This window comes from Toxotes jaculatrix, chromosome 2, assembly GCF_017976425.1.
Source record: "Toxotes jaculatrix isolate fToxJac2 chromosome 2, fToxJac2.pri, whole genome shotgun sequence".
Lineage (NCBI taxonomy): Eukaryota > Metazoa > Chordata > Actinopteri > Toxotidae > Toxotes > Toxotes jaculatrix.
Window position 1 is genome coordinate 29,187,149 of NC_054395.1, and position 23,949 is coordinate 29,211,097.

Below are 23,949 nucleotides of genomic sequence, written 5' to 3' on the forward strand. Positions count from 1 at the left end.
TCGGGCAAAAAAAGTCAAAAAATTTTTTGACCTCAAAATGTCATAAAAAACGTCATAGTATAGTAAGGCGTTTTTTTCGGGCAAAAAAAGTCAAAATTTTTTTTGGCCTCAAAAAATCATAAAAAACGTCATAGTATAGTATGGCGTTTTTTTCGGGCAAAAAAAGTCAAATTTTTTTTTGACCTCAAAATGTCATAAAAAAGGTCATAGCATAGTAAGGCGTGAAAATCTGACAAAAAAAGTCAAAATTTTTTTTGACCTCAAAATGTCATAAAAAACATCATAGCATAGTAAGGGGTGAAAATCGGCCAAAAAAATTCAAATTTTTTTTTGACCTCAAAATGTCATAAAAAACGTCATAGTATAGTATGGCGTTTTTTTCAGGGCAACAAAAGTCAAACTTTTTTTTTGACCTCAAAATGTCATAAAAAACATCATAGTATAGTATGGCGTTTTTTTCGGGCAAAAAATGTCAAAAATTTTTTTGACCTCAAAATGTCATAAAAAACGTCATAGTTATAGTATGGCGTTTTTTTCGGGCAAAAAAAGTCAAAAAATTTTTTGACCTCAAAATGTCATAAAAAACGTCATAGTATAGTAAGGCGTTTTTTTCGGGCAAAAAAAGTCAAAATTTTTTTTGGCCTCAAAAAATCATAAAAAACGTCATAGTATAGTATGGCGTTTTTTTCGGGCAAAAAAAGTCAAATTTTTTTTTGACCTCAAAATGTCATAAAAAAGGTCATAGCATAGTAAGGCGTGAAAATCTGACAAAAAAAGTCAAAATTTTTTTTGACCTCAAAATGTCATAAAAAACATCATAGCATAGTAAGGGGTGAAAATCGGCCAAAAAAATTCAAATTTTTTTTTGACCTCAAAATGTCATAAAAAACGTCATAGTGTTGTATGGCGTTTTTTTCAGGGCAACAAAAGTCAAACTTTTTTTTTGACCTCAAAATGTCATAAAAAACGTCATAGTATAGTATGGCGTTTTTTTCGGGCAAAAAAAGTCAAAATTTTTTTTGACCTCAAAATGTCATAAAAAACATCATAGTATAGTAAGGCGTCAAAATCGGACAAAAAAAGTCAAAATTTTTTTGACCTCAAAATGTCATAAAAAACGTCATAGTTATAGTATGGCGTTTTTTTCGGGCAAAAAAAGTCAAAAAATTTTTTGACCTCAAAATGTCATAAAAAACGTCATAGTATAGTTAGGCGTTTTTTTCGGGCAAAAAAAGTCAAAATTTTTTTTGACCTCAAAAAATCATAAAAAACGTCATAGTATAGTATGGCGTTTTTTTCGGGCAAAAAAAGTCAAATTTTTTTTTGACCTCAAAATGTCATAAAAAAGGTCATAGCATAGTAAGGCGTGAAAATCTGACAAAAAAAGTCAAAATTTTTTTTGACCTCAAAATGTCATAAAAAACATCATAGCATAGTAAGGCGTGAAAATCGGACAAAAAAAGTCAAAATTTTTTTGGGCCTCAAAATGTCATAAAAAACGTCATAGTATAGTATGGCGTTTTTTTCGGGCAAAAAAAGTCAAAATTTTTTTTGACCTCAAAATGTCATAAAAAACATAGTATAGTAAGGCGTGAAAATCGGACAAAAAAAGTCAAAATTTTTTTTGACCTCAAAATGTCATAAAAAACATAGTATAGTAAGGCGTGAAAATCGGACAAAAAAAGTCAAAATTTTTTTGGGCCTCAAAATGTCATAAAAAACGTCATAGTATAGTATGGCGTTTTTTTCGGGCAAAAAAAGTCAAAAATTTTTTTGACCTCAAAATGTCATAAAAAACGTCATAGTATAGTATGCCGTTTTTTTCGGGCAAAAAAAGTCAAAATTTTTTTTGACCTCAAAATGTCATAAAAAACGTCATAGTATAGTATGGCGTTTTTTTCGGGCAAAAAAAGTCAAAAAAAATTTTGACCTCAAAATGTCATAAAAAACGTCATAGTATAGTAAGCCGTGAAAATCGGCCAAAAAAAGTCAAAAAAAATTTTGACCTCAAAATGTCATTAAAAACGTCATAGTATAGTAAGCCGTGAAAATCGGCCAAAAAAAGTCAAAATTTTTTTTGACCTCAAAATGTCATAAAAAAACGTCATAGTATAGTATGGTGTTTTTTTCGGGCAAAAAAAGTCAAAAAATTTTTTGACCTCAAAATGTCATAAAAAAGGTCATAGTATAGTATGGCGTTTTTTTCGGGCAAAAAAAGTCAAAAAAAATTTTGATCTCAAAATGTCATAAAAAACATCATAGTATAGTATGGCGTTTTTTTCGGGCAAAAAATGTCAAAAATTTTTTTGACCTCAAAATGTCATAAAAAACGTCATAGTTATAGTATGGCGTTTTTTTCGGGCAAAAAAAGTCAAAAAATTTTTTGACCTCAAAATGTCATAAAAAACGTCATAGTATAGTAAGGCGTTTTTTTCGGGCAAAAAAAGTCAAAATTTTTTTTGGCCTCAAAAAATCATAAAAAACGTCATAGTATAGTATGGCGTTTTTTTCGGGCAAAAAAAGTCAAATTTTTTTTTGACCTCAAAATGTCATAAAAAAGGTCATAGCATAGTAAGGCGTGAAAATCTGACAAAAAAAGTCAAAATTTTTTTTGACCTCAAAATGTCATAAAAAACATCATAGCATAGTAAGGGGTGAAAATCGGCCAAAAAAATTCAAATTTTTTTTTGACCTCAAAATGTCATAAAAAACGTCATAGTATAGTATGGCGTTTTTTTCAGGGCAACAAAAGTCAAACTTTTTTTTTGACCTCAAAATGTCATAAAAAACATCATAGTATAGTATGGCGTTTTTTTCGGGCAAAAAATGTCAAAAATTTTTTTGACCTCAAAATGTCATAAAAAACGTCATAGTTATAGTATGGCGTTTTTTTCGGGCAAAAAAAGTCAAAAAATTTTTTGACCTCAAAATGTCATAAAAAACGTCATAGTATAGTAAGGCGTTTTTTTTCGGTCAAAAAAAGTCAAAATTTTTTTTGACCTCAAAAAATCATAAAAAACGTCATAGTATAGTAAGGCGTCAAAATCGGACAAAAAAAGTCAAAAATTTTTTTGACCTCAAAATGTCATAAAAAACGTCATAGTATAGTATGGCGTTTTTTTCAGGCAAAAAAAGTCAAAAATTTTTTTGACCTCAAAATGTCATAAAAAACGTCACAGTATAGTATGGCGTTTTTTTCGGGCAAAAAAAGTCAAAAAAAATTTTGACCTCAAAATGTCATAAAAAACGTCATAGTATAGTAAGCCGTGAAAATCGGCCAAAAAAAGTCAAAATTTTTTTTGACCTCAAAATGTCATAAAAAACGTCATAGTATAGTATGGCGTTTTTTTCGGGCAAAAAAAGTCAAAAAATTTTTTGACCTCAAAATGTCATAAAAAAGGTCATAGTATAGTATGGCGTTTTTTTCGGGCAAAAAAAGTCAAAAAAAATTTTGATCTCAAAATGTCATAAAAAACATCATAGTATAGTATGGCGTTTTTTTCGGGCAAAAAATGTCAAAAATTTTTTTGACCTCAAAATGTCATAAAAAACGTCATAGTTATAGTATGGCGTTTTTTTCGGGCAAAAAAAGTCAAAAAATTTTTTGACCTCAAAATGTCATAAAAAACGTCATAGTATAGTTAGGCGTTTTTTTCGGGCAAAAAAAGTCAAAATTTTTTTTGACCTCAAAAAATCATAAAAAACGTCATAGTATAGTATGGCGTTTTTTTCGGGCAAAAAAAGTCAAATTTTTTTTTGACCTCAAAATGTCATAAAAAAGGTCATAGCATAGTAAGGCGTGAAAATCTGACAAAAAAAGTCAAAATTTTTTTTGACCTCAAAATGTCATAAAAAACATCATAGCATAGTAAGGCGTGAAAATCGGACAAAAAAAGTCAAAATTTTTTTGGGCCTCAAAATGTCATAAAAAACGTCATAGTATAGTATGGCGTTTTTTTCGGGCAAAAAAAGTCAAAATTTTTTTTGACCTCAAAATGTCATAAAAAACATAGTATAGTAAGGCGTGAAAATCGGACAAAAAAAGTCAAAATTTTTTTTGACCTCAAAATGTCATAAAAAACATAGTATAGTAAGGCGTGAAAATCGGACAAAAAAAGTCAAAATTTTTTTGGGCCTCAAAATGTCATAAAAAACGTCATAGTATAGTATGGCGTTTTTTTCGGGCAAAAAAAGTCAAAATTTTTTTTGACCTCAAAATGTCATAAAAAACGTCATAGTATAGTATGCCGTTTTTTTCGGGCAAAAAAAGTCAAAATTTTTTTTGACCTCAAAATGTCATAAAAAACGTCATAGTATAGTATGGCGTTTTTTTCGGGCAAAAAAAGTCAAAAAAAATTTTGACCTCAAAATGTCATAAAAAACGTCATAGTATAGTAAGCCGTGAAAATCGGCCAAAAAAAGTCAAAAAAAATTTTGACCTCAAAATGTCATTAAAAACGTCATAGTATAGTAAGCCGTGAAAATCGGCCAAAAAAAGTCAAAATTTTTTTTGACCTCAAAATGTCATAAAAAAACGTCATAGTATAGTATGGCGTTTTTTTCGGGCAAAAAAAGTCAAAAAATTTTTTGACCTCAAAATGTCATAAAAAAGGTCATAGTATAGTATGGCGTTTTTTTCGGGCAAAAAAAGTCAAAAAAAATTTTGATCTCAAAATGTCATAAAAAACATCATAGTATAGTATGGCGTTTTTTTCGGGCAAAAAATGTCAAAAATTTTTTTGACCTCAAAATGTCATAAAAAACGTCATAGTTATAGTATGGCGTTTTTTTCGGGCAAAAAAAGTCAAAAAATTTTTTGACCTCAAAATGTCATAAAAAACGTCATAGTATAGTAAGGCGTTTTTTCGGGCAAAAAAAGTCAAAAATTTTTTTGACCTCAAAATGTCATAAAAAACGTCATAGTATAGTAAGGCGTCAAAATCGGACAAAAAAAGTCAAAATTTTTTTGGGCCTCAAAATGTCATAAAAAACGTCATAGTATAGTAAGGCGTCAAAATCGGACAAAAAAAGTCAAAATTTTTTTGGCCTCAAAATGTCATAAAAAACGTCATAGTATAGTAAGGCGTCAAAATGGGCCAAAAAAAGTCACTTTTTTTTTGGCCTCAAAATGTCATAAAGGCTTCAAAATAGGCGTATGATGTTTTTTTATGACGTTTTCAAGGTCTTACTAAAATATGACTTTTTTCGTACCACAACCGTTTTATTGTTATTTAGGATTAAAACTCTTACATAAATTAGGGCGTGGTTACGTTGAGTGCCAGCTCCATAGACAGGCACTGGCAGTTATCACTTTGCTATAGCATCGGCTGGGTTAGGCGGCTACATCCAGAGTTACAGTTAAACTTGCAGCAGTAGTGGCAAACGAACAGGAAAGCAGGGGGGACAGAGAGATAGAGAGCCAGGGGCTACAAGAAAAGACAACATCAACACCTTAGAAAGGTATAGTTAAAATGAGTGACACCAGGAAAAGAAGCAAAATCTGGAACTATTTCAGTTATATTGATAATACAAAGGCAGAGTGTACAGTCTGCAAAAAAAAGAATTTCACATATAGCCGGCTCCACAAACAATCTGTTGTTTCACTTTAAGTTTTTTTAAATGAAAAAAAATATATATATATATTTTCCCATCACTAGAAAGTGGAAGTACTACATCAAGAATCTTACTTCAGTACAAGTACTAAGTACTTACTTTTAAGGGCATCACAGCCATGGTGGCAGAGGCAGGGGAGGATCAAACCCACGACCGTCCAAAGTCCAAAGCCGCACTCTTAACGTACTGCTGTCTCCAAATAAAACAGAAATAAAAAGGGCTGCTTGATATGATCAGCATAAATTAAGTATACTGGTTCTTGTAGCAGCAACAAATCAAGGTTTTTCAAATCTCAAACATCCCAAGAAGCGGGAGCTTGAATAAATGTACTTCAGTTCATTTCCTTCAGACAACACGACCAAGAAGACGAAGAGGAAGCTGTTTGATAGATAGCACACCGTTTTATTAGTATATTTAGCTTTGTGACGAACAGCTCGGGAGAAAAAAGTAACCCATAACAAACAAAACTAAATGGTCACATTTTTTTTTTAAAGTCCAGAAACATTTCAGGCTTAGCAGTGACATCACACGAAAGAAAGCTCAGTTTTTCGATCATTGGTTTTTTTTTTTGTCATGGACCAGAGTGATATGTTCTCGTTGTTTTAGGCTAAACAAACACGCCCGTACCGCTCCAATGCAGTCAACAAACAAACAAAAACAACCCTAGATTTCTTTTTTTCATGTCTTTTTTTTCCTCAATCATTTAAGATGCTTCACATATATTATCAACACTTTTCTAAAGAGTCAAAATAATCAGCCACAGGTACTGGAAAAAAGGTATCCACTGTTATAATAATAAACACAATAAATATAAAAAGAATTTTTGATATAATTTATATGGTATCAAAGAGAGAGGGAAATGGGCCTTCAGTTAGACGTGTTTTTACAAAAGTGATGTCCATTTTTTTTTCCTGAGGTTGAGTTTTGTCATCTGCAGTTTAAAGTTTTGCTAAATATACTAATAGACTAAGAGACCCGACACCAGGGTCTGTAATGGCTTATCATTCACTGAGGAATCATCTCCACCGGATCCTGGTCACACCAGTGGAGGGTCATTGTGGCCCCCGCCGTGATTTGTGTGCTGTGGAGTTAGCCGAGAGGTCAAAGGTCGGTCTCCCCCCCTCCCCCGCCCCAGAGCCAAACAAACACACAACTCGACCCCCCCGCCCCCCTCCCTTCCCAAACAATCGGTTTCATACAGGGGGCGCGTCGCTTTTCAACTTCAGCCGCGTGACGTTTGTTCACCGAGCACAAAACTTTTTCTGTCGTAAGCATTTCTCCGTGACACACAGGTGTGAGCACCTCAATGCTAACGAAACGCTAACAAAGCTTCTCTAAAAGGATTCAGGATTAAAAAACATCTAAGCAGGCGTCCGGTGAAAAAAACGGTAACTGGCTGAAATTCAAAAGGTCAACGTGTCCCCCCGTCCCACAGGCTTCTGTGTGAAATGGTGATAATTGTATTCAGTCGCAGTCCCATTTCCCTTCAGTGTGTAAGGAAGGAGTCAGATTAACTGAAAACAGGAATGAGGGGAAGAGAGAGAGAAAGAGAGAGGAGGGAGAAGGACGGCGAGATGAGCGGAAACCGAACAGAGAACAAAACAAACCAGAAAGAATTGCAAAAATCTGTACATGTAAACATCACACTTCCACTGAGTCAAACCATGAGGAGAATACAGGTTTCTAATTGGTGTGACTGTAGGTACAAAGCCTCGGCGCAGGAAATCAAGACAATCAAGAGTCTGGTACAAAGTCAGGTGAAGACAGAGAGAGAGAGAGAAAAGAAAAGAATCAAATATCGCTAAGAATTAGAAAAGAAGGAATCTCAAGCACCACTGAAAGGAACGGAAATAAAAACCAGTAAAACAGAACGGCTCAGGAAACCATCTGATTTCCACAGGAGTAGCTGTTCACTGTGCCCTGATAGAAAAATAATAATAATAATAATAATAAAAAAGCTCCATTACGTTTTCTCTTTCTTTTTTTTTCTTCACATCCGACCAGACTTGTTCAAGAAGAGTGTGTGATCATCTGCAGGGACCCGACCGGCTTCACAGCTCCTCAGGAGCTTCTCAAAGGATTTAAAGACGCTGCAGCATCTGAGTGACCAGAGTCTGAAACTGTTCACAGAGATACGTGATGTGAGGCTGATTCCTGTTCACTCAGAGTCCAGGCCACAGCTGGAACTGAGACTTAAAGAAAGTCTGAAACTCTCCTCTTTTAAAGAAGCTGTAAGTCACAGCAGATGAGGAGGTCCGACCTTTGTTTTTTTTTTTTATTTTACAGCTTGGACCTTTAATTTCGCGCTGCAGGCAGACGGGTTACGTTTGCTCTGGTCCACAGTCCAGAGTCTCTGCTCTTTGTGAGCTGCTGCAGCCACGTCTCGACTTCTCTGGGGTCAGGAAGACGCTGACCTTTCTCAAAGATCTAAATCTTTTTTACTGCAGATCAATGCAGGATGATGATCTTACACCCGTGTCTGTGTCCATGCTGTGTAACCGTAACCTTTAAAAAGGGGGCATCACTTTCAAGAGGAAACACTTTGGAGGAAGAAACATGTCTTGTGTGTAAACCATAGAGGATAACACACTGAGGAGTGGAGTTATTAGTCAGTAAAGGTCAACGTGTAGCTTAGATTTCTCTATCGTCATAAAGCGGTTTGCTCTGAAGTGGAATAAGACGTCTCAGGGTTGATTTAAACACCTGACAGGATTGACACCTGGCTGAAGGTGCAGGTGAGATAATTGTGTGTGGTGATGCCGGTCAGGTCCCGTGTTGGTTGACATCCATGTTTGGAATGTGCAGTATAGGCAAACAGAGTGAAGCTGTTGGAATATTGTACAAAATATCTTCTCAAAAAAGACCACTTTACTCGCACTACAAAATATATCTATAAAATAATAATATTAAGAAGAGTCAGAACATTGATAATCATAATCATGTAATACTAAAAAATAGAAATCAGATAGAAATGTGTCGGCCGTTTGCTCGGCAAGTAGAGACGTTAACAACAACAACAACAGGAGGAGGAGGAAGAGGAGGAGGAGGAGGAGGAAGAGGAGGAAGAGGAGGAGGAGGAGGAGAAGGAAGAGGAGGAGGAGGAGGAGAAGGAAGAGGAGGAGGAGGAGGAGGAGGAGGGGTTTTGGAGTACGAACGCTCTGATTATGGCTAAAACACTTGGATTATTCTCCCAGTCTGCCGACTGTACAACAGACAGAAATCAAACAGTGAGCAAATTACACCTTTCTAAAGATTGTCATTTGCCTATTTTTTTTCTTTTACACAGTTGTTGATGTTTTTTTTTTCTGTAGCTGTTTGGCTTTGAAGCAAACTGACCCGGGCTCAGAAAACACATGTAGAAAACCTTAAGAACATCTTTTCTGAGGTTGACAGAGAACGTCATCACAAAGGAACCAATGAGATGGTCCCGAAAGTCCCGCCTCCCACGACCTGCCTCGACTGGCTGAGGCTCGAGGCTGACTTACAGCCGTGAAAGTCATTTTATGACCCGAAACACTCGGAGGTCAGTGATTCAGTGTTTGCTACCGACGGCAAGGAATGAAAACTTTTTGGGACGATCTCGGAGGTTCCCCTGTGCTCGGTGAGACGACTTATTCCCAGAAAAAAAAAAAAAAAAACCCAGATCCCATTTGATCTGACAGAAACACGAATCAAACTCAGAGGAGGGGGAAGGAAGAGGGGCTGGACTGCTGCAATAAGAGCCTCTCCACCCGTTACAGAGCATCTGCACCTGCTCTGTTTTCATTCTTAGGAACACAAAGTAAAGAAAATTAGTTCTCATTAAATAGACATGAGCAAAATTCAGCAGCTTTTAGACTCATTTTACATCGGAAATGTTTAAGAACCATAACAAAGACAGTAAAGGTTAAACTGTGTTATTAATGTTGCTGTTGCATAAACATCTCGACTCCTGCTGTGGAAATATTCCTTTTCTGATTCACTCTGACATTTGCAGCTAAATTTAGAAACTGTGTGGCTGTAGATCTGATGGTTGGATGAAACCCACACACATCACGAGCGTGTCAGTATCACAACACCTGCTCCGACAGACACAAACTGTTCACAGCACTGTAACTGCTGACAGACTCCAGCTGTTCCAGCTGTTTCAGAGATGCTGGATCTGTCCAACACCGAACACCGGGCTGACTCAACAAACCCACTGGCAGAATCTGAGAGCGCAGTGAGGATCCAACTGGAGAAGGACGAGGCGCTGCTGTCATCAGAGTCTCATGCTGGGGTTTGAAAATAGACACTAAAAAGACACTAAAGTTTGGGGGAAATTAATTAGAGGAGAAACTGATTGTACCTCAGAGGGTCTCACAGGATTCAACGATTCTTTCCGTAATTAGAGATTTTCCTGTTTCAAACGCCGGAGAACTGAAAACTTTCAGGCAAATGACAAACTAAACTTATTGTCGTGGGAAATCCACAACAACCACTCCTCTTTGAGTGAAGGTCGTCCTCCAACATGTCTGACTCCTGTGACATCACCGTCCCTTCCTTCCTCTTTCTTTTCCAGTTGGATCTTTTTTTTTTTTTGTTGCATATTTCTCTTGTTTGTGTTGTTCAGTGACCAGAACACTGTAAACTTCCCGTTTTGTGAAAAAGAAAAAATAACAAAGGTAAAACAAAGCAGAACAAAAATAATAAACTCTTTTACAGTTTCACATCTCATGTATCGTGTCCCATAGAGTTAAATAATGTACATTTCAGACTGGGTGAACTGGATGTCATGGCTCTGACATCGCATGCGAACGTAAACCAGTCCCAGTTTGGATGGAGGTTTTGTGTTTATGGATACGAGGCGTGAGCGGCGTTGCCGCCTCCTGAATGAATGGCTTTCATATGTCCTCTGCTCCGTAGCTCCGCCGCGCTCGTCCCCCAGTGTGTATGACACAGATGGACAGCCCGTCACTGTGGACAGCCCGTCGCCAACACACACCATCTAAAGACCAGTGAATGCTATGATTATCAGCTGCATTGCAAAAAAACCCAAAAAAACCCCACCCACCACACTCCTGCCTCCGCTCTCAGCAGTGCAAGTCGGGGGTGAGGGGACAGGGGGAGTCCCTCCTGGGAGACATGCACACACACACACAGAGAGCCTCCCCCTTCAAATCACAGATGACTGTTGCTTCGCTCAGTGTGCAAAAAGGGAGCAAATTACAGTGACATGACAGTCGAACTGAGTAGAAAGCACAGTAGAAGCACAGCACACAGAGCGACGTCTCGGGAGGACGTGAGTCACGCTTGTCTTTTTGTTCATTTTCTGTCTTTTCCGTACGACAAGTGTGGAGACAAACGGACAAACGGGGAGCTGTGAGCTGCTGGATGCATCAAACACCTGCCGATACAAAATTTACAAACTAATACCAACAGTTAATAACTCCACCCTGAAAATGTGGCTTCGTTTAGCAACTGTACCAAGAGACAAAGCGAAGCAGTGGCAGTAAGAACCAGAGCTGCTTGTTAAAGGAGCAGTTCAACACTCTGGGAATGTGCTCATTGGCTTTCTTACCGAGTGCTGGATGAGAAGTTTCATGCCACTTTCATGTCTGTGTAAGTCTGAAGCCACATAGCTTAGCGTAGCATTAGGACTGGAAACAGCTAGCCTCTGCTAACAGGTAAGAAGTTTTTCAGACATGAGAGTGAAATCAGTCTCCTCGTTTTACCCTCTGCCAAAAGGCAAATGAACATATTCCCCCAGATGTTAAACTTCTCCTTTAACAAAGAGGCTCCGGCTTCACTCTGCAGAGGACGACAGGTGCACCAGAGGCCAACGGGAGCATCCAGGTATCCAGGTGATATCACTTTCAAGCCCCTCATTAGCTTCACAAGACAACAAAAAATACCTTCATATGGTGTAACAACAACAAGACTGAACGCAAAACCTAAATGATAGTTTTATAATGAAGGGCTTACTAACTCTGTTACAAGGACCTGCAGTCATTCAGAAAAGGCTCTTTTCTTTGCTTCTGGACTAAATCAACCAAAACATATCTCATCAAAAAACACAGGATTATCGGCCCCTTCAGTGGTTTGAGCGTGTTCTCGTTGGCCTGATACAGAGAGCTGTGGTGAACGTCACATCCCTCCCTACGGCCTCCAGAGCATAAAAGTACAGGACGGAAGGAAAAGAAAGAGAGAATTCACAGTTAGAGAGTCACAAACACGACATTAATCGAGCCCTATGAAGCAAAAACAAAGAAACCAACCAACCAGTCTGAGAGAGCAGAGACGTGTGAGTGGATGACGACGTGTTTTCCCTACACTTCAAAGATCTCCTGACAAACACCGAGTCTCTGAGTTGTTTTTGCTTTGTTGTGGTTGAGTTGAGCTGAAGTTGCACTCGAGGTCGTAGGAGGTTGGTTGGTCGCGTTTCCGTGGGGCACTGCGGCTGACGCCCGCGTTGTTGAGGTTTCAGGTCTATGGTAGAAGGTCCGGTTTTTGTATAGCAGCAGCAACGTGAAAGTTATTAATAATAATAATAATAATAATAATAATGGCCATCTCAGAGTTTAACAGACAAACACAATAAGACAGAGAAGTCCTCCTCTTCCTCTGAAACCTGGACCGGACCAGGGAAGAGAGGAGGAAGAGGAGGACGTTTAGGTCCACGAAGAAGAAGTGTAGAGTAGGTCCAATGGAGGGAAGAAGAAGAAGAGAGGGAGGGAAGGGGGAGGGAGGGAGTGGAGGGGTGTTAAACAGAATGATGCTGAGGTTTCGTTGGCATTACATCTACATTTGTAAAAGTAGAAGCGGGAGGTAAAATTGCCACCAGTAATCAACATTTAACCCCCCCCCCCATTTAAGAAATACCCCCCCACACACACACACCCTCGCTCCCCTTTAAGGAGAAATCACCTCCCGCAGAGAAATACACTCCTGTCAGCTTCAGCTCTGATTCCTCTCAAGTTTTCATGATGAACTGATTATATACAGCAGCACACAAACGAACCCGCACAGATGAAAGAAAAGTGTTTGAAAAGTTTACATCAGTTCCTGAAATGCTTCGTCGTCACGTCGCACTTCTTTTGCGCAATAAAGTTTGATTCTCTCCCCAAAACATATAGAAACGTTGAAGACATCAGGCGGTAAAGCAGAAGTAAACTGGCTTCTGGTGGGAATGTTACCATTCACTGCAGAATGTGTGTGTGTGTGTGTGTGTGTGTGTGTGTGTGTGTGTCTGTGTGTGTGTGTGTGTGTGTGTGTGTGTGTGTGTGTGTGTGTGTGTGTGTGTGTGTGTCTGTGTCTGTGTGTCTGTGTGTGTGTGTGTGTGTGTCTGTGAGGAACTGAAAATGGGATTGGCAGGTCTGATCTGAGGTATTTCCTGGTGGTCAACATGGCGTCTTGGATGCATAAGTAGCAAGTTGCTCCCTGGGTAAAAGGGGTGAGGATTAGGGGAGGGGTGAGGTTTCAGGTGGGGGGGAAAGTGCTATAGGACACAGAGAGCTTATATACAAGCGAGCACAGAAAAAACTTTCTCTCCCCCAATTTTTTCTTTGTTAAATCAAACAAATCACTTTTTTCTAATTTCTTTTCCAGTTTCCGTCTTTAGGCCCCGTCGGACTCAGTCTTTTCCATATTTAGTGCTTCTCTTTTCACATCAGTCAATCCGCTCTTCTTTCTTTCTTTCTTTCTTTCTTTCAGTCACTTGGGAAGAGTCAAAAAAAAAACCCTCAAAAAACAAAAACACTCACTGGACTCCAAAAAAAAAAAAAAGAAGAAATGAAATCTTCGATCAAATCAAAAGCACTCGCTGTTTAACAAACAGCGTCAGTGGTCCTAACTCAGGGAGTTGTTTTATTCATTATATTTTAAATTGTTTCGATCCTAAGACAGCATTGGCCGCGACACCCGTCAATCAAAACTCCCTGGGTGGGAGCTCCACGAGGAAACTTCACTTTTCCACCTACATTGGTACAAAGTCCGTTTTTTTTTTCTGAAACCACAGCAGCAGTCTTCTTCACTCCTTTCCCAGGATACTCCACTCCTCCGGCACTCCTCTTTTCTCCCTCTCCTCCTCCTCCTCCTTTCTTCCTCTCCTCCACACTCCTTTGCTCAGAGTGTAGTGCTGATTGTGAGGTGCTTCGAGAGAGGACAGGAAGAGATTCCTCCAGAGTCCAAGTGCTCTGCTCCTTTGTTTTTCCCCTCTCCTCAGGTAGAAATTGAGATTGTGGTGGATTGTTTTGGGAATGGCTGGGGGGAGGTGGGGGTGGAGGGGGGTGGGGGGGTCGCTTGCACCTCCTTTTTGTCCCAGTTTCCCTGTTTTTCTCCAATATTAAAAAGTGGCCACAGTTTTCAAAGAGAAGGCAGAAAACAACGAACCCCGATTTCAGGAGAGAGGAGCAAAAAACGAGAGGAGGTCTGGTGTCTCAGCATCGATAAGGAGAGACGGGGGGACGGAGACAGACACAGAACAAACATAATGGGAAGTGTGTGTGTATAAATGTGTGTGTGTGTGTGCGTGTGTGTCTGTGTGTGTGTGTTCTCCCATGTTTCTCCCACATCAGTTCTGCTGCAGGATGAGGTTCTCCAGCTCATCTGCTGAACGAAGAAGGAAGGCAGCCGACTCCCGGTAGCCGGCGATCAGCTGACGCACGGCCGTGATCTCTGGTTGGCTGAGCTGGGTTGACGCCCCGCCCCCTCCGCCACCCCCGCTGCCCCGCCCACCCAGGCTGTTGGTAGAAGGGGAGGAGTTAATGATGTTGGCAGAGGAGAGAGACTTCATGCTGAGGTCTGTGGGGCCTGAAGAAAGAAGGAAAGATGGAGGGAGAAACATCGTAGGGAGAAAAACACAAGATTCAAGTGTAGAGGAGAAGGAGGGAGGGAAAAGAAGGAGAAGAGAGAGAGAGAGAAATGTCTGTCAGTTTTTCCATCTTTCCTCATTTTAAATCTCTTCTCAACTTTGTATAATAAACTTTGCATCTGTGTCACATGTTATCACCTGTTGTTACCATAAAACCTTTTCATGACAAGAACAAAAGGCCTCCAAGGTTTCATCTAGGAGCTTGCGAGTTCTGCAAACAGCAGGTTAAACACTTCAGCACTAAGCTTCAGAAACTCTGCGTGTAGCTACGCCACAGCTGTACCAAACCTGCACCTCCCACACACGTAGCTACTGTATATGTTGGTGGTACAGTGGATAAAGAGATATCACATGGAGCTGCAGCACGCACCGTCTCAGAGCTCTCTTCAGTAATTAGACAAGACACCTGTGTTTTTTGGGGAGTTGTTTGAAAACCCTGAAGTTTACATTTTTTAGTGTAACTTCACTGAAAATCTCGTCTTTGCTGACGTCGGTACTCTGTAACGGAGGCTGACGTTGCTATCATGAGTGTGTGTTTGTGGTTTCACACTGCCACCTGCTGTCTCCTTTCACCGCTTCCTTTTCTGCTGCCGCTCCTTTTCATTCAGCCCCAAATTAACTCGTTGATGCTGTTTCCTTTTCACCACTTCCTCTTCTTTTCCCGCCCTCATCATTTTCACTTCTCGCTTCCAGCTTCCTCTCTCATTCACTCGTCCATCTCATCTCTCTATCTCCATAAAGACCCTCCTCCTCACCGTTGCTCTGAGCAGCAGCAGCGCCGGTTGTCAGGGAAACGGGGTGTTGTATGGCAGCGCCCAGGCCCGGGTAACCACGGTAACCGTAGCTGAGTCCGGCTCCGTTGATGTAGAGTTGGGTGTCCTGGGAGGAGAAGGCTGAAGCGGCCAGGGAGTAGGCGGAGTGAGCGAGGGACGCCGGCTCCCTCAGACCTCCTCCACCGCTGGACGGCTTGTCCAGAGAGATCTGCTCATCCTGGCAGAGGGAAACAGGAAATGAGGGGTATTCAAATCAGACTATTTCTCTGAAGTCATAATTTCAGAAGAAGAGCAGGACTCCTGAGGTTCTTCGAGAGGGAGGAATTAGCTTTAATAACATGTAAACGGTGAAACAGTCACAGTGCAGTAAACAGAGAGAAACATGTCACTTACGTGATAGGCTTCGAGGCGCATCCTCTTGGCGGCGTTGCGTGATTCACTCTCGCAGGCGGCAGCCAGGATGTTCTCAGCCATGGCTGAGGTCAGGTGAGGTGGAGTAGGACGGGTCTGGAGGTAAAAGCATATTTCACTTCAGCACCGTGTATTAACGAATGGTAACATCAGGATTCACCACTGGGGGGCAGCAGAGACATTCCCATGACTGGCTCATGTTTGCAGCCTGGTGCTCGTGGGATTCACCTGCCTCTGCTCTGTGTTTGTACGACTTCAGTAACACAGTCAGCTGACAGCCTGTGGGCCTCTGTTAGATCCTTTCATCATTTTTTATCACTGGTACAGATTACAGTGGATTAATTACCTGTGCCACTGCACATGTGATGCTGTGTTATCACAGGTAAAACATACTGTCACTTCACACCAGTTTGTCTCCTAACATGGATCTGACCTGAACAAACAGATGCACATGAAGAAAAGTTGCTGTGTCGTATTTACTGGCTCTTTTATTCAGACACTCTGCACCGTGTCACATCTGCAAACTGAAATACAGCGACTAGAGTATGTTGTTTCTGTAGCTACAACCAATTTACAGGTACATTTCATCAGAAAAGGTGAGAATTTGTTTGTTTTTTAAACTAAAGTTATTTTAATAAAATGAATATTTTAAACCTTTTAATTTGCATCTGAATATAAATAAAATGCAGGTTGTAACAGACAATGCTGATTTTTGGAGAATAACAGAATTGTGCAAACTTGAAGTGAGTCAGGTGTCTGACTTCTGAGCTGTGGCTGATAAACAGTGAAAGGAATGACCAACCATGTGGTGGAAGAGACAGAAAAAATAAATACTGGCAACTGCTCTGTTTCAAAATACTCTAACTTCCCGTTTTGTGTTTATTCTCTCTTGTTCTGTACCTGTATTTGTGTGTGTGCGTGTGTGTTTTGAAGCACATGAACTGACTGAAAGGTTTTGCACACACACACATATACTGTTCAAACCGTACGAATAAAACCCACCAGGAGACGACGGGTTGTCCCTAACGCTCCGATTCCCACAGGAGTTGACTGAATGACAAAAGAAGCGAGGCCAGCGGTGCATTATGGGAGTTACTGGCTCTGCAACATGTTGCAGATCAATTAGATCAATTAACAGGCAACTCTTGCTAATTTATGGTTTGGTGATTTTTTAAGTGGAACTGTCAAACTTTCTCTGGTTCCAGCTTCTTTTTCCAAAACAGAGAAAAGTTTAAATAAATACACGACCAAAAAAACCCCCACAGGTATCAGACGGGCTCAGTACCTCCATGCCATTCTTCTTCATGCGTCGGCAGGATTTGAGGTAGGTGCGGATGCGCTTGCGGGCGCGTTCCTGGAATTCTGGAAACTGTCTGCTGCAGGACTCGATGATGGCCTGGATCTTCTCCTTGGGCTGTTTGGAGATGGGCACCATCCGATCCAAGTTCTCGTCCACGAACAGACGCACAAACATCTGCAGGACGACAACACAGCTGCTTAGGCAGAGAAGGCAAGAAGGACAGCGGGGACCTAAGGACACGGGGACTGGGACGTGTTATTTTGGTAGAATTTATTATAAAAAGAATTTTATAATAAAATATTAAAGAAGCAGTAACAGTGGGAACAGTGAAAACAGCTCATTGTTTCCAGGGTACTCTTTCACATGACAATAAAATAAAAGCAATAATAAGCTGAGCTGTACAGCGTGTCCTCTATGTGCTCCTCTGTGTGTGTGTAGAGGGAAACACTGCTCATCACTGAGCCGCTCGACACAGAGCTCAGGTTTACTGATGCTCATAGAGTCTCCACCTCTGTGATCAATTACACCGATGTCTTTAAAGAGAGGAAGAGAGAGTCTGCTCTTCAATATTTCCTCTTTATGAATGTGAGAAGACATGTTATTGATCCCTGTGGGGACATCCTGTGAGACAGACCTGTGGGCTGGACCCAGCACTCCGTCTCTGACTTACGTTGAAGGCCTTTAGTCTCTCGGGATCGACTCCCTCCGTGTCGTTGATCTTGTCGTTGTCATCGTGGTCGTCGTGGTCGTCATCGTCATCGTCAGGGGCAACCTGGCTGCCATGACGCCCCATGGTCAGGTCCTCAGCGCTCAGGTCCATCTTCACGCTGTCGTAGCTGCCGCCTGAACTGTACTGTGGGGACTAAACACACACGTATATGACAGGGTTACTGCTTTGTCTCTTTCTGTGAGGTGAGGAAAGACAAAGAAAGGACAGCTCAGTGGACACACACACACACACACACACACACGCACGCACGCACACACAGACACAGACACACACACACACACACGCACGCACGCACGCACGCACACACAGACACAGACACAGACACACACACACACACACACACACACACACACACACACACACACACACACGCACACACACAGAGCCAGTCAACAGTCATCATCTGATGAAGCTGTCTTACAACTGAGGCTGACTGTCTCAAGTCTTTATATCTATAAACTAATTATGTGTATAACATAACATTATACACACAGACAGAGCATAATATAACATAATATACAATATAGTGTGTAATATAACATTTCTCTGAAGTGGTTCATTGTTCCAGCAGACTTGATCTTAATAAAACACTAATTAAGAGTCTCGTTAGGATCTGACAGCTTGCCACTGAAAAGATTTCGGTCTTTGGTGGAGAACCTTGACAGATGTAATGGGTCAAAGCACTCACAGGAACAAAGGATCATTTTACAAATACATTTACGGATCAAATGTAAAGATTCTTATTTCTGTATTCGACACTCTACGTGATCAAAAAGCCTCCAGAATCTAAGTCTGACTCCATCAGACATTTAACCTCCGAGCGAAAGTCAACACATGAAAAGAGAAAAGAGAAGACAAGAAACACAGAGAGGAATGTTGGTTAGAGGGAGAGAGAGCTGAGGCAAAGCTTTATCTGTTGACTGAATTACACTGTGTGTGTGTGTGTGTGTGTGTGTGCGTGTGTGTGTGTGGTCAGTGTGTATTGTTTGTCAGGTTCTGCTATTCAGCTCTGTACAAAGACAGTGAGAGGAGGAGGAGGAGAGGAGCGAGAGATCTCCTCTGGTCTCCCTGCACCTCCTCTCTCCATCACCTCTCACTTTTACCTCCATCTTTTTATCTTCCAGTTCCATTTGGTGGCCTCTCTTTACAAAGGACGGTGTCCGCCTTTCATAATTCAACAAATACGTCCCAAATAAGACGTAGCGATTAACTAAATCAAATGAAGATTTGATGTTTACTCATAGATTATTTCAGTGTTTCATAGTGAGAAAGAACAAATGGAAGCAAAAGGCTCCTCGTGCGTTTGAGCTGAGCGTCTGCAGACGGCAGCAGGAAGGACAGAAAGCAGAGGAGAAGCCGTGCTAATGGAAGTCTCTCTCTCACATTGTTCGAGGTTTCTTTACGTGACAACCTTCAGAGCTGCAGCACTCAGAGACATCACTCTTTCTTCTTTCTGTTCACGTTCAGCTGAGTTTTCTTCACAAAAATATTTTATTTTTCCACTGAGTGTAAATGAAACCTTCTCACATTGTGATGGTGTTAAATCCTCACACTGTGTTTAACGTCTCTACACTATTATTAGTTACTGACTGACTTTATGAGCAACTGACTAACATTACACTGTTATATCTGTGTGTGTGTGTGTGTGTGTGTGTGTGTGTGTGTGTGAGTATGTGTGTGTGTGAGTGTGTGTGTGTGTGTGCGTGCGTGCGTGTGTGTGTGTGTGTGTGTGTGGGGGGTCTCACCTTGCCCCCGTAGTCCCTGCTGTCTCGGTCCAGTCGCAGCTCAGCGCTGTGTGTGTGGGACTGGGAGTGTGTGTTGGGAGTGTGTGCATTATGTGTGTGCGGCAGCTGCAGAGGCAGGGCCGGGTGCGGAGCCAGGGGGGGCTTGGCAGCCAGCGGGTACTTCCTGCGGAGCTCCTCGGGCGCGTTGGGATGCAGAGCGCCGAGCAGCGCCGCGGCCGCTGCCGACACAGTGACGGGCAGGTGAGAGGTGGACAGGGGCAGGCGCTGGGGGGGCGGGTCGCTCAGGTTGATCGGCTGCTGGTCCTCAGGCGACGAGGAAGAGGAAGTCGGTGTGCTGAAGTCGAGCGGGGCGGGGCCGCCGTTGCCATTGACGACCTCGGTTTCCCTGACAATGGCGCCGTCCGTCACAGCAGAGGAGGGAGGGGTCAGCGCAGGAAGGCCGTTGCCACTGCCGCTCTCTGATGACGAATCGTCTGTAAGAGGAGACGGAGACACAGACGTTAGATTTCAGGGAAGAAAAACACATTTTGTTGTTGCTTCTTGTTGTTGGCGTTTATTTGTGAGTCTGGCTCTGGCTGCAACCTGCAGCTCCAGGTGTGGACAGTGACAAACAGCTGTCTGTGTGCTACACAGGTGATACATAAATCTACATACAAATACAAATCTGCAAACTTCACTGTTTCCACTGGATTTACTTTCTGTCACGGAGCCACAGAGACAGAGACATTTCAGGACATAACTCCACCTGCGCTGCTCAGCGAGATTTCAGACTCACAGCTTTGGAACATGTGAGTTCCGCTGTTTACATCATTTTAAAAACCTGAAATATTCTCATTTCTGTTTTTTATTTAATCATTTTCTGTCTTTTTCTTCAGGTTTTTCAAAAGTGTCACGGCTCGTGAGACAGCCCGTGAATCTGTGCCGAGTCACAGTGACCGAACGAGCTTAACACTGAAAGTACTGAATCTGTGTGTAGCTGCACAAAGTACATGTGACACATGGAACATTATTGGTGCGTTGGCGACAGAGAACACGCGTGTAATTTAACACTGCAGATGTCATATGATGGCTGTTACACAAACTGTCCTGTACACACACACACACACACACACGTAAACACACTGTGTATTCATGCTGTAGTTTCATAGCTGCTCTTAATGCCCAGCAGGTGGCGTGTTTCCTTCATGAAGCAGCCACATCTGAGTGTGACACTCTCTGCCATGTTTTATGTTGAACCCTAACCCTAACCAGGGGACAGTCTCTGTCCTCCAGCGATGACTCTCACATGAAGAAATCATCTCCAAACTGACGGCTGGTGGGAAGAAAATAATGAGTCCTCAAATTATTCTAGAACAAAAAAACAAAGTTGTCTGAAGGCCTGAGCGATGAGCGGACTGCTAACGCCTTCCTGTGCTGCAGCCATTAACGTCAGGGTGAGTCCTCAGAGGGAGAGAGGCTGCGTGCAGCTGCTGTGGAGCGTGGTACAGACAGCAGTGTCTGTTTATTCGATTAAACTCATCCACTCTGCAGCCTGACCAGACAATAACACGGTCAACACCCCGCATTATGACCGAGGCCCCTCCCACCGCAACACGCCACCCTCCTCATCATCACCATCATCAAGCTCTTCCTCCTCCCACTGTATCTGAATCACTAGAACAACCTCCTAACATCATCATCATCATCATCATCATCATCATTACACAGAGTTAAGTGTAAATATCACAACCAGAAACTTTTCAGATGTCATCTAATACCAGAGGACACACCCCCGTCCAGGTGGCACACAGGTAAACGTGCTCGGGGGGGGGTCACTGTTTCTCCGACACCTGTATGTATGTTTCATCCACCGCGAGCAGCCAGTTCTGCTACTCAGAAAAACTCTCACTGTGCTATGAAATAACAGCTTGATGATGAAATTGGTCACCGTGGAAATCATGCTCAGTTTCCTTGGCAGAGACCTGATGATACATGATGCTGTGAAACAGCACCGCCTTTCACTGCTCCTCCTCTGACTGATGTTCAGTGGAGCTTCTCCCATCTTGATTTTGGTGGCCGGACAGTCACTGACCTCAGTTCAGTGAGATTTCAGAAGAAAAACTAACTGAAACAATAAAAAGTAAAGGGGAGAGAAATGGAGGTTAGAAAAAGTGACGCCCTTGTCTCCGTGTCCGTCTGTGCTTTGTTTGTCTTGTTCAAACAAATTCACAAAAAGTTGCATGTTTCAGCTTCAGCTAACGGACTCTACTCCTTCTCCTATACAGAGAAGGAGTTTTACTGGTGTTCACCGCTTCAGTATTTATGGCCGAAGCAGGTTCAACCCTTTTTTCTCCCTGTCACTGCCTGTAGCTCCTTTCAGGCAGACAGGTTACTAAATAAGTGATCATGGAATAAATGGTGTGTGCCAAACAGGCGGGCGGGAAAGATGGATGCCTGTCCACCTGACTGTTAGGTTTTATTGTTCTGAATGGACGAAGGGGCGAAGGACGGACAAACACAGAGACACACTTTCCACATTTTAAACATCGGCATGCAACTTGCAACAGTGGACAGCGGACTAGAGTTTTCCCACCATCAGAAAGGTACAGCGTGATGGAGATTTGGATTAATTAACACGTCGATAAACAGAATGAGAAAGAGCAGAAAAATGGGATGAATGAGTGGAAACAGAAACAGAAATCAGCTCCAATGGAGGATGATGGGAGGACAGAGAGGGGGAGGGAGAAGCAAAAGGAGAAGAAGAGGTAATTTGAATGAGTCAACAGTAAAAAAAAAAAAAAGAAAAGAAAAGAAAAAAACAGCAGTGGTTGGATTGTAGGGAAAAGAAAGAAAGTGGTGTATGGAAAGAAAAAGAGAGAGGGGGCTGAGGATGGTATCGACTGTGTCATTCGTTTGGCAGGGGAGGGAGGGGGGAGGGGTGGAGCCCAAACCGCTGCATGAGGAGAGGCAGAGATGGGTAGAGAGGCACCGAGGTAAAGAGGGAGAGGGGGAGAGAGAGAGAGAGAGCGAGAGAGAGTGAGAGGGCAGCACACTGTCGAGGGATGTACAGCCAGGCAGAAGGAAAGAGGTCAGGAGGGGGGTGGGAGGAGGAGGACGACGAGGTGGAGGAGGGGAGGGATGGAGGGGGTCATGGCTCGGGGCTGAGGGAGACAGGAGGAGAGGAGTGGAGAGAGGAGAGGATGATGGGGGGATTGAGATGGGGGATGGGAGCGGGAGGGGTGGAGAGAGAGAGACACGAGCATGTGGAGCGATTTTTTTTTTTTTTGATTTCCATCGTGTTTCTCTTCAGCTTTTCCTCCGAGCACCAACCGTCAAACACGTTAAACTAAATCTTTCATGTTTGTTTACAGTCGTATGTAAAATGTTTTGCTACATGAGTGTTGTAATGTCCTGTGTACACAGTGTTGTAATTTGCAAACCATTCGTTGCCCTTTCTTCTCTTATATTCTTTATTAATGCACTTAACATTTTTAGTGAAGAATTTAAGAGACAGGAAGAGACAGAGCGGGGAGGACAGGACAAACAGAAAGGGAAAGTAGAGGGAGCGAGTGAAAGGGAAGCCCTGGGACACGGAGGTAGAAAAGCATGGCAGAGTGTATTTATGAGTGTGTAAGGAGTATTCATGCGTAGCGGCGAGGGCCAACCTAATTCCTGCCGCCTCGACACAAATCCCCCCCTCAGCAGAAAGACCACCGCCACTGCCTCTGCATCCCTCCGTCCCTCCATCCCTCCATCACCGCACACCCGCAGAGTGAGGGAGCTCTGCTCCCCTCCTCTGCCTCCGTCGCCATCTATTCTCTGCATTCTCCTCTTTCTCCATCCACGCCTGCTGCACAGGGAGCGGGCCTCTCTCTCTCTCCTTTTCATATTCTCTCCTTCTCTCCTCACTCCTTTCCTAGATCTCAAGACATAAAAGCGAAGCAGCTCTGCTTCTCTTCCGCCTCCTTCCTGGATTAAAAAAGCAGGAGACACTGTGTCCTGCCTCCTCTCTGCTCTCACCTCCTCTGCTGGGGTTGGACCGTGTGATATCTCAGGGTGTCGAGAGTGAAAATGAGCGTCAGGCCTAACAGTGTGTTCTTCTGTGTCCTCGTGGACGACATTACACACTTCAGCTTACTTTTGGTCTGAAGCTGTTTTTCATGCTTTGGCCTCTGAGTTCCAGTGAAGGGAAATCTCTCTTTTCTCCTCCTCCTCCTCCTCCTCCTCCTCATCATCTCCATCATCTTTTTCAGTTTCGGGTGTCTTAGAGTTTTGCTTAGCTACAAATGTGTTTGTGCGTGACCTCTGAGAGCGGCACACAGTGACAGCAGGTGTCAGCGTTTCCTTCTCCTGCGTGGTATCGCCACACGATCAGGATTTACCGCTTGAAAAGCCGACGGTAAAACAGCACATGAAACATTATCGTTCACTTAAATCTGTTTCCCCACATGAGAGTCATGACACCAAAGTTCAAGAGTTATGACGCAAATAAAACAGATTCATTCAGCCTCGCAGACGAGTGCTGCACAATGCACTCATTCATGCACATGACTTTGTACCGAGTTACA

General features: G+C 42.2%; 1 protein-coding gene across 1 annotated transcript in view; it reads right to left on the reverse strand.

Moving 5' to 3' along the window:
• Nucleotides 1–13,907: 13,907 nt before the first annotated feature.
• The window catches only part of LOC121194188 (nucleolar protein 4-like), a 107,261-nt gene continuing 97,219 nt past the window's right edge, over nt 13,908–23,949 (reverse strand). Inside the window, exons 6-11 of the mRNA XM_041056879.1 lie at nt 19,403–19,875; nt 17,598–17,789; nt 16,913–17,101; nt 15,610–15,723; nt 15,199–15,433; nt 13,908–14,382 (exon numbers count right to left, since the gene is read on the reverse strand). Of these exons, the coding sequence (XP_040912813.1) occupies nt 14,144–14,382; nt 15,199–15,433; nt 15,610–15,723; nt 16,913–17,101; nt 17,598–17,789; nt 19,403–19,875 (1,442 nt within the window). The 3' untranslated portion in view covers nt 13,908–14,143. The remainder of the gene's footprint in view (nt 14,383–15,198; nt 15,434–15,609; nt 15,724–16,912; nt 17,102–17,597; nt 17,790–19,402; nt 19,876–23,949) is intronic.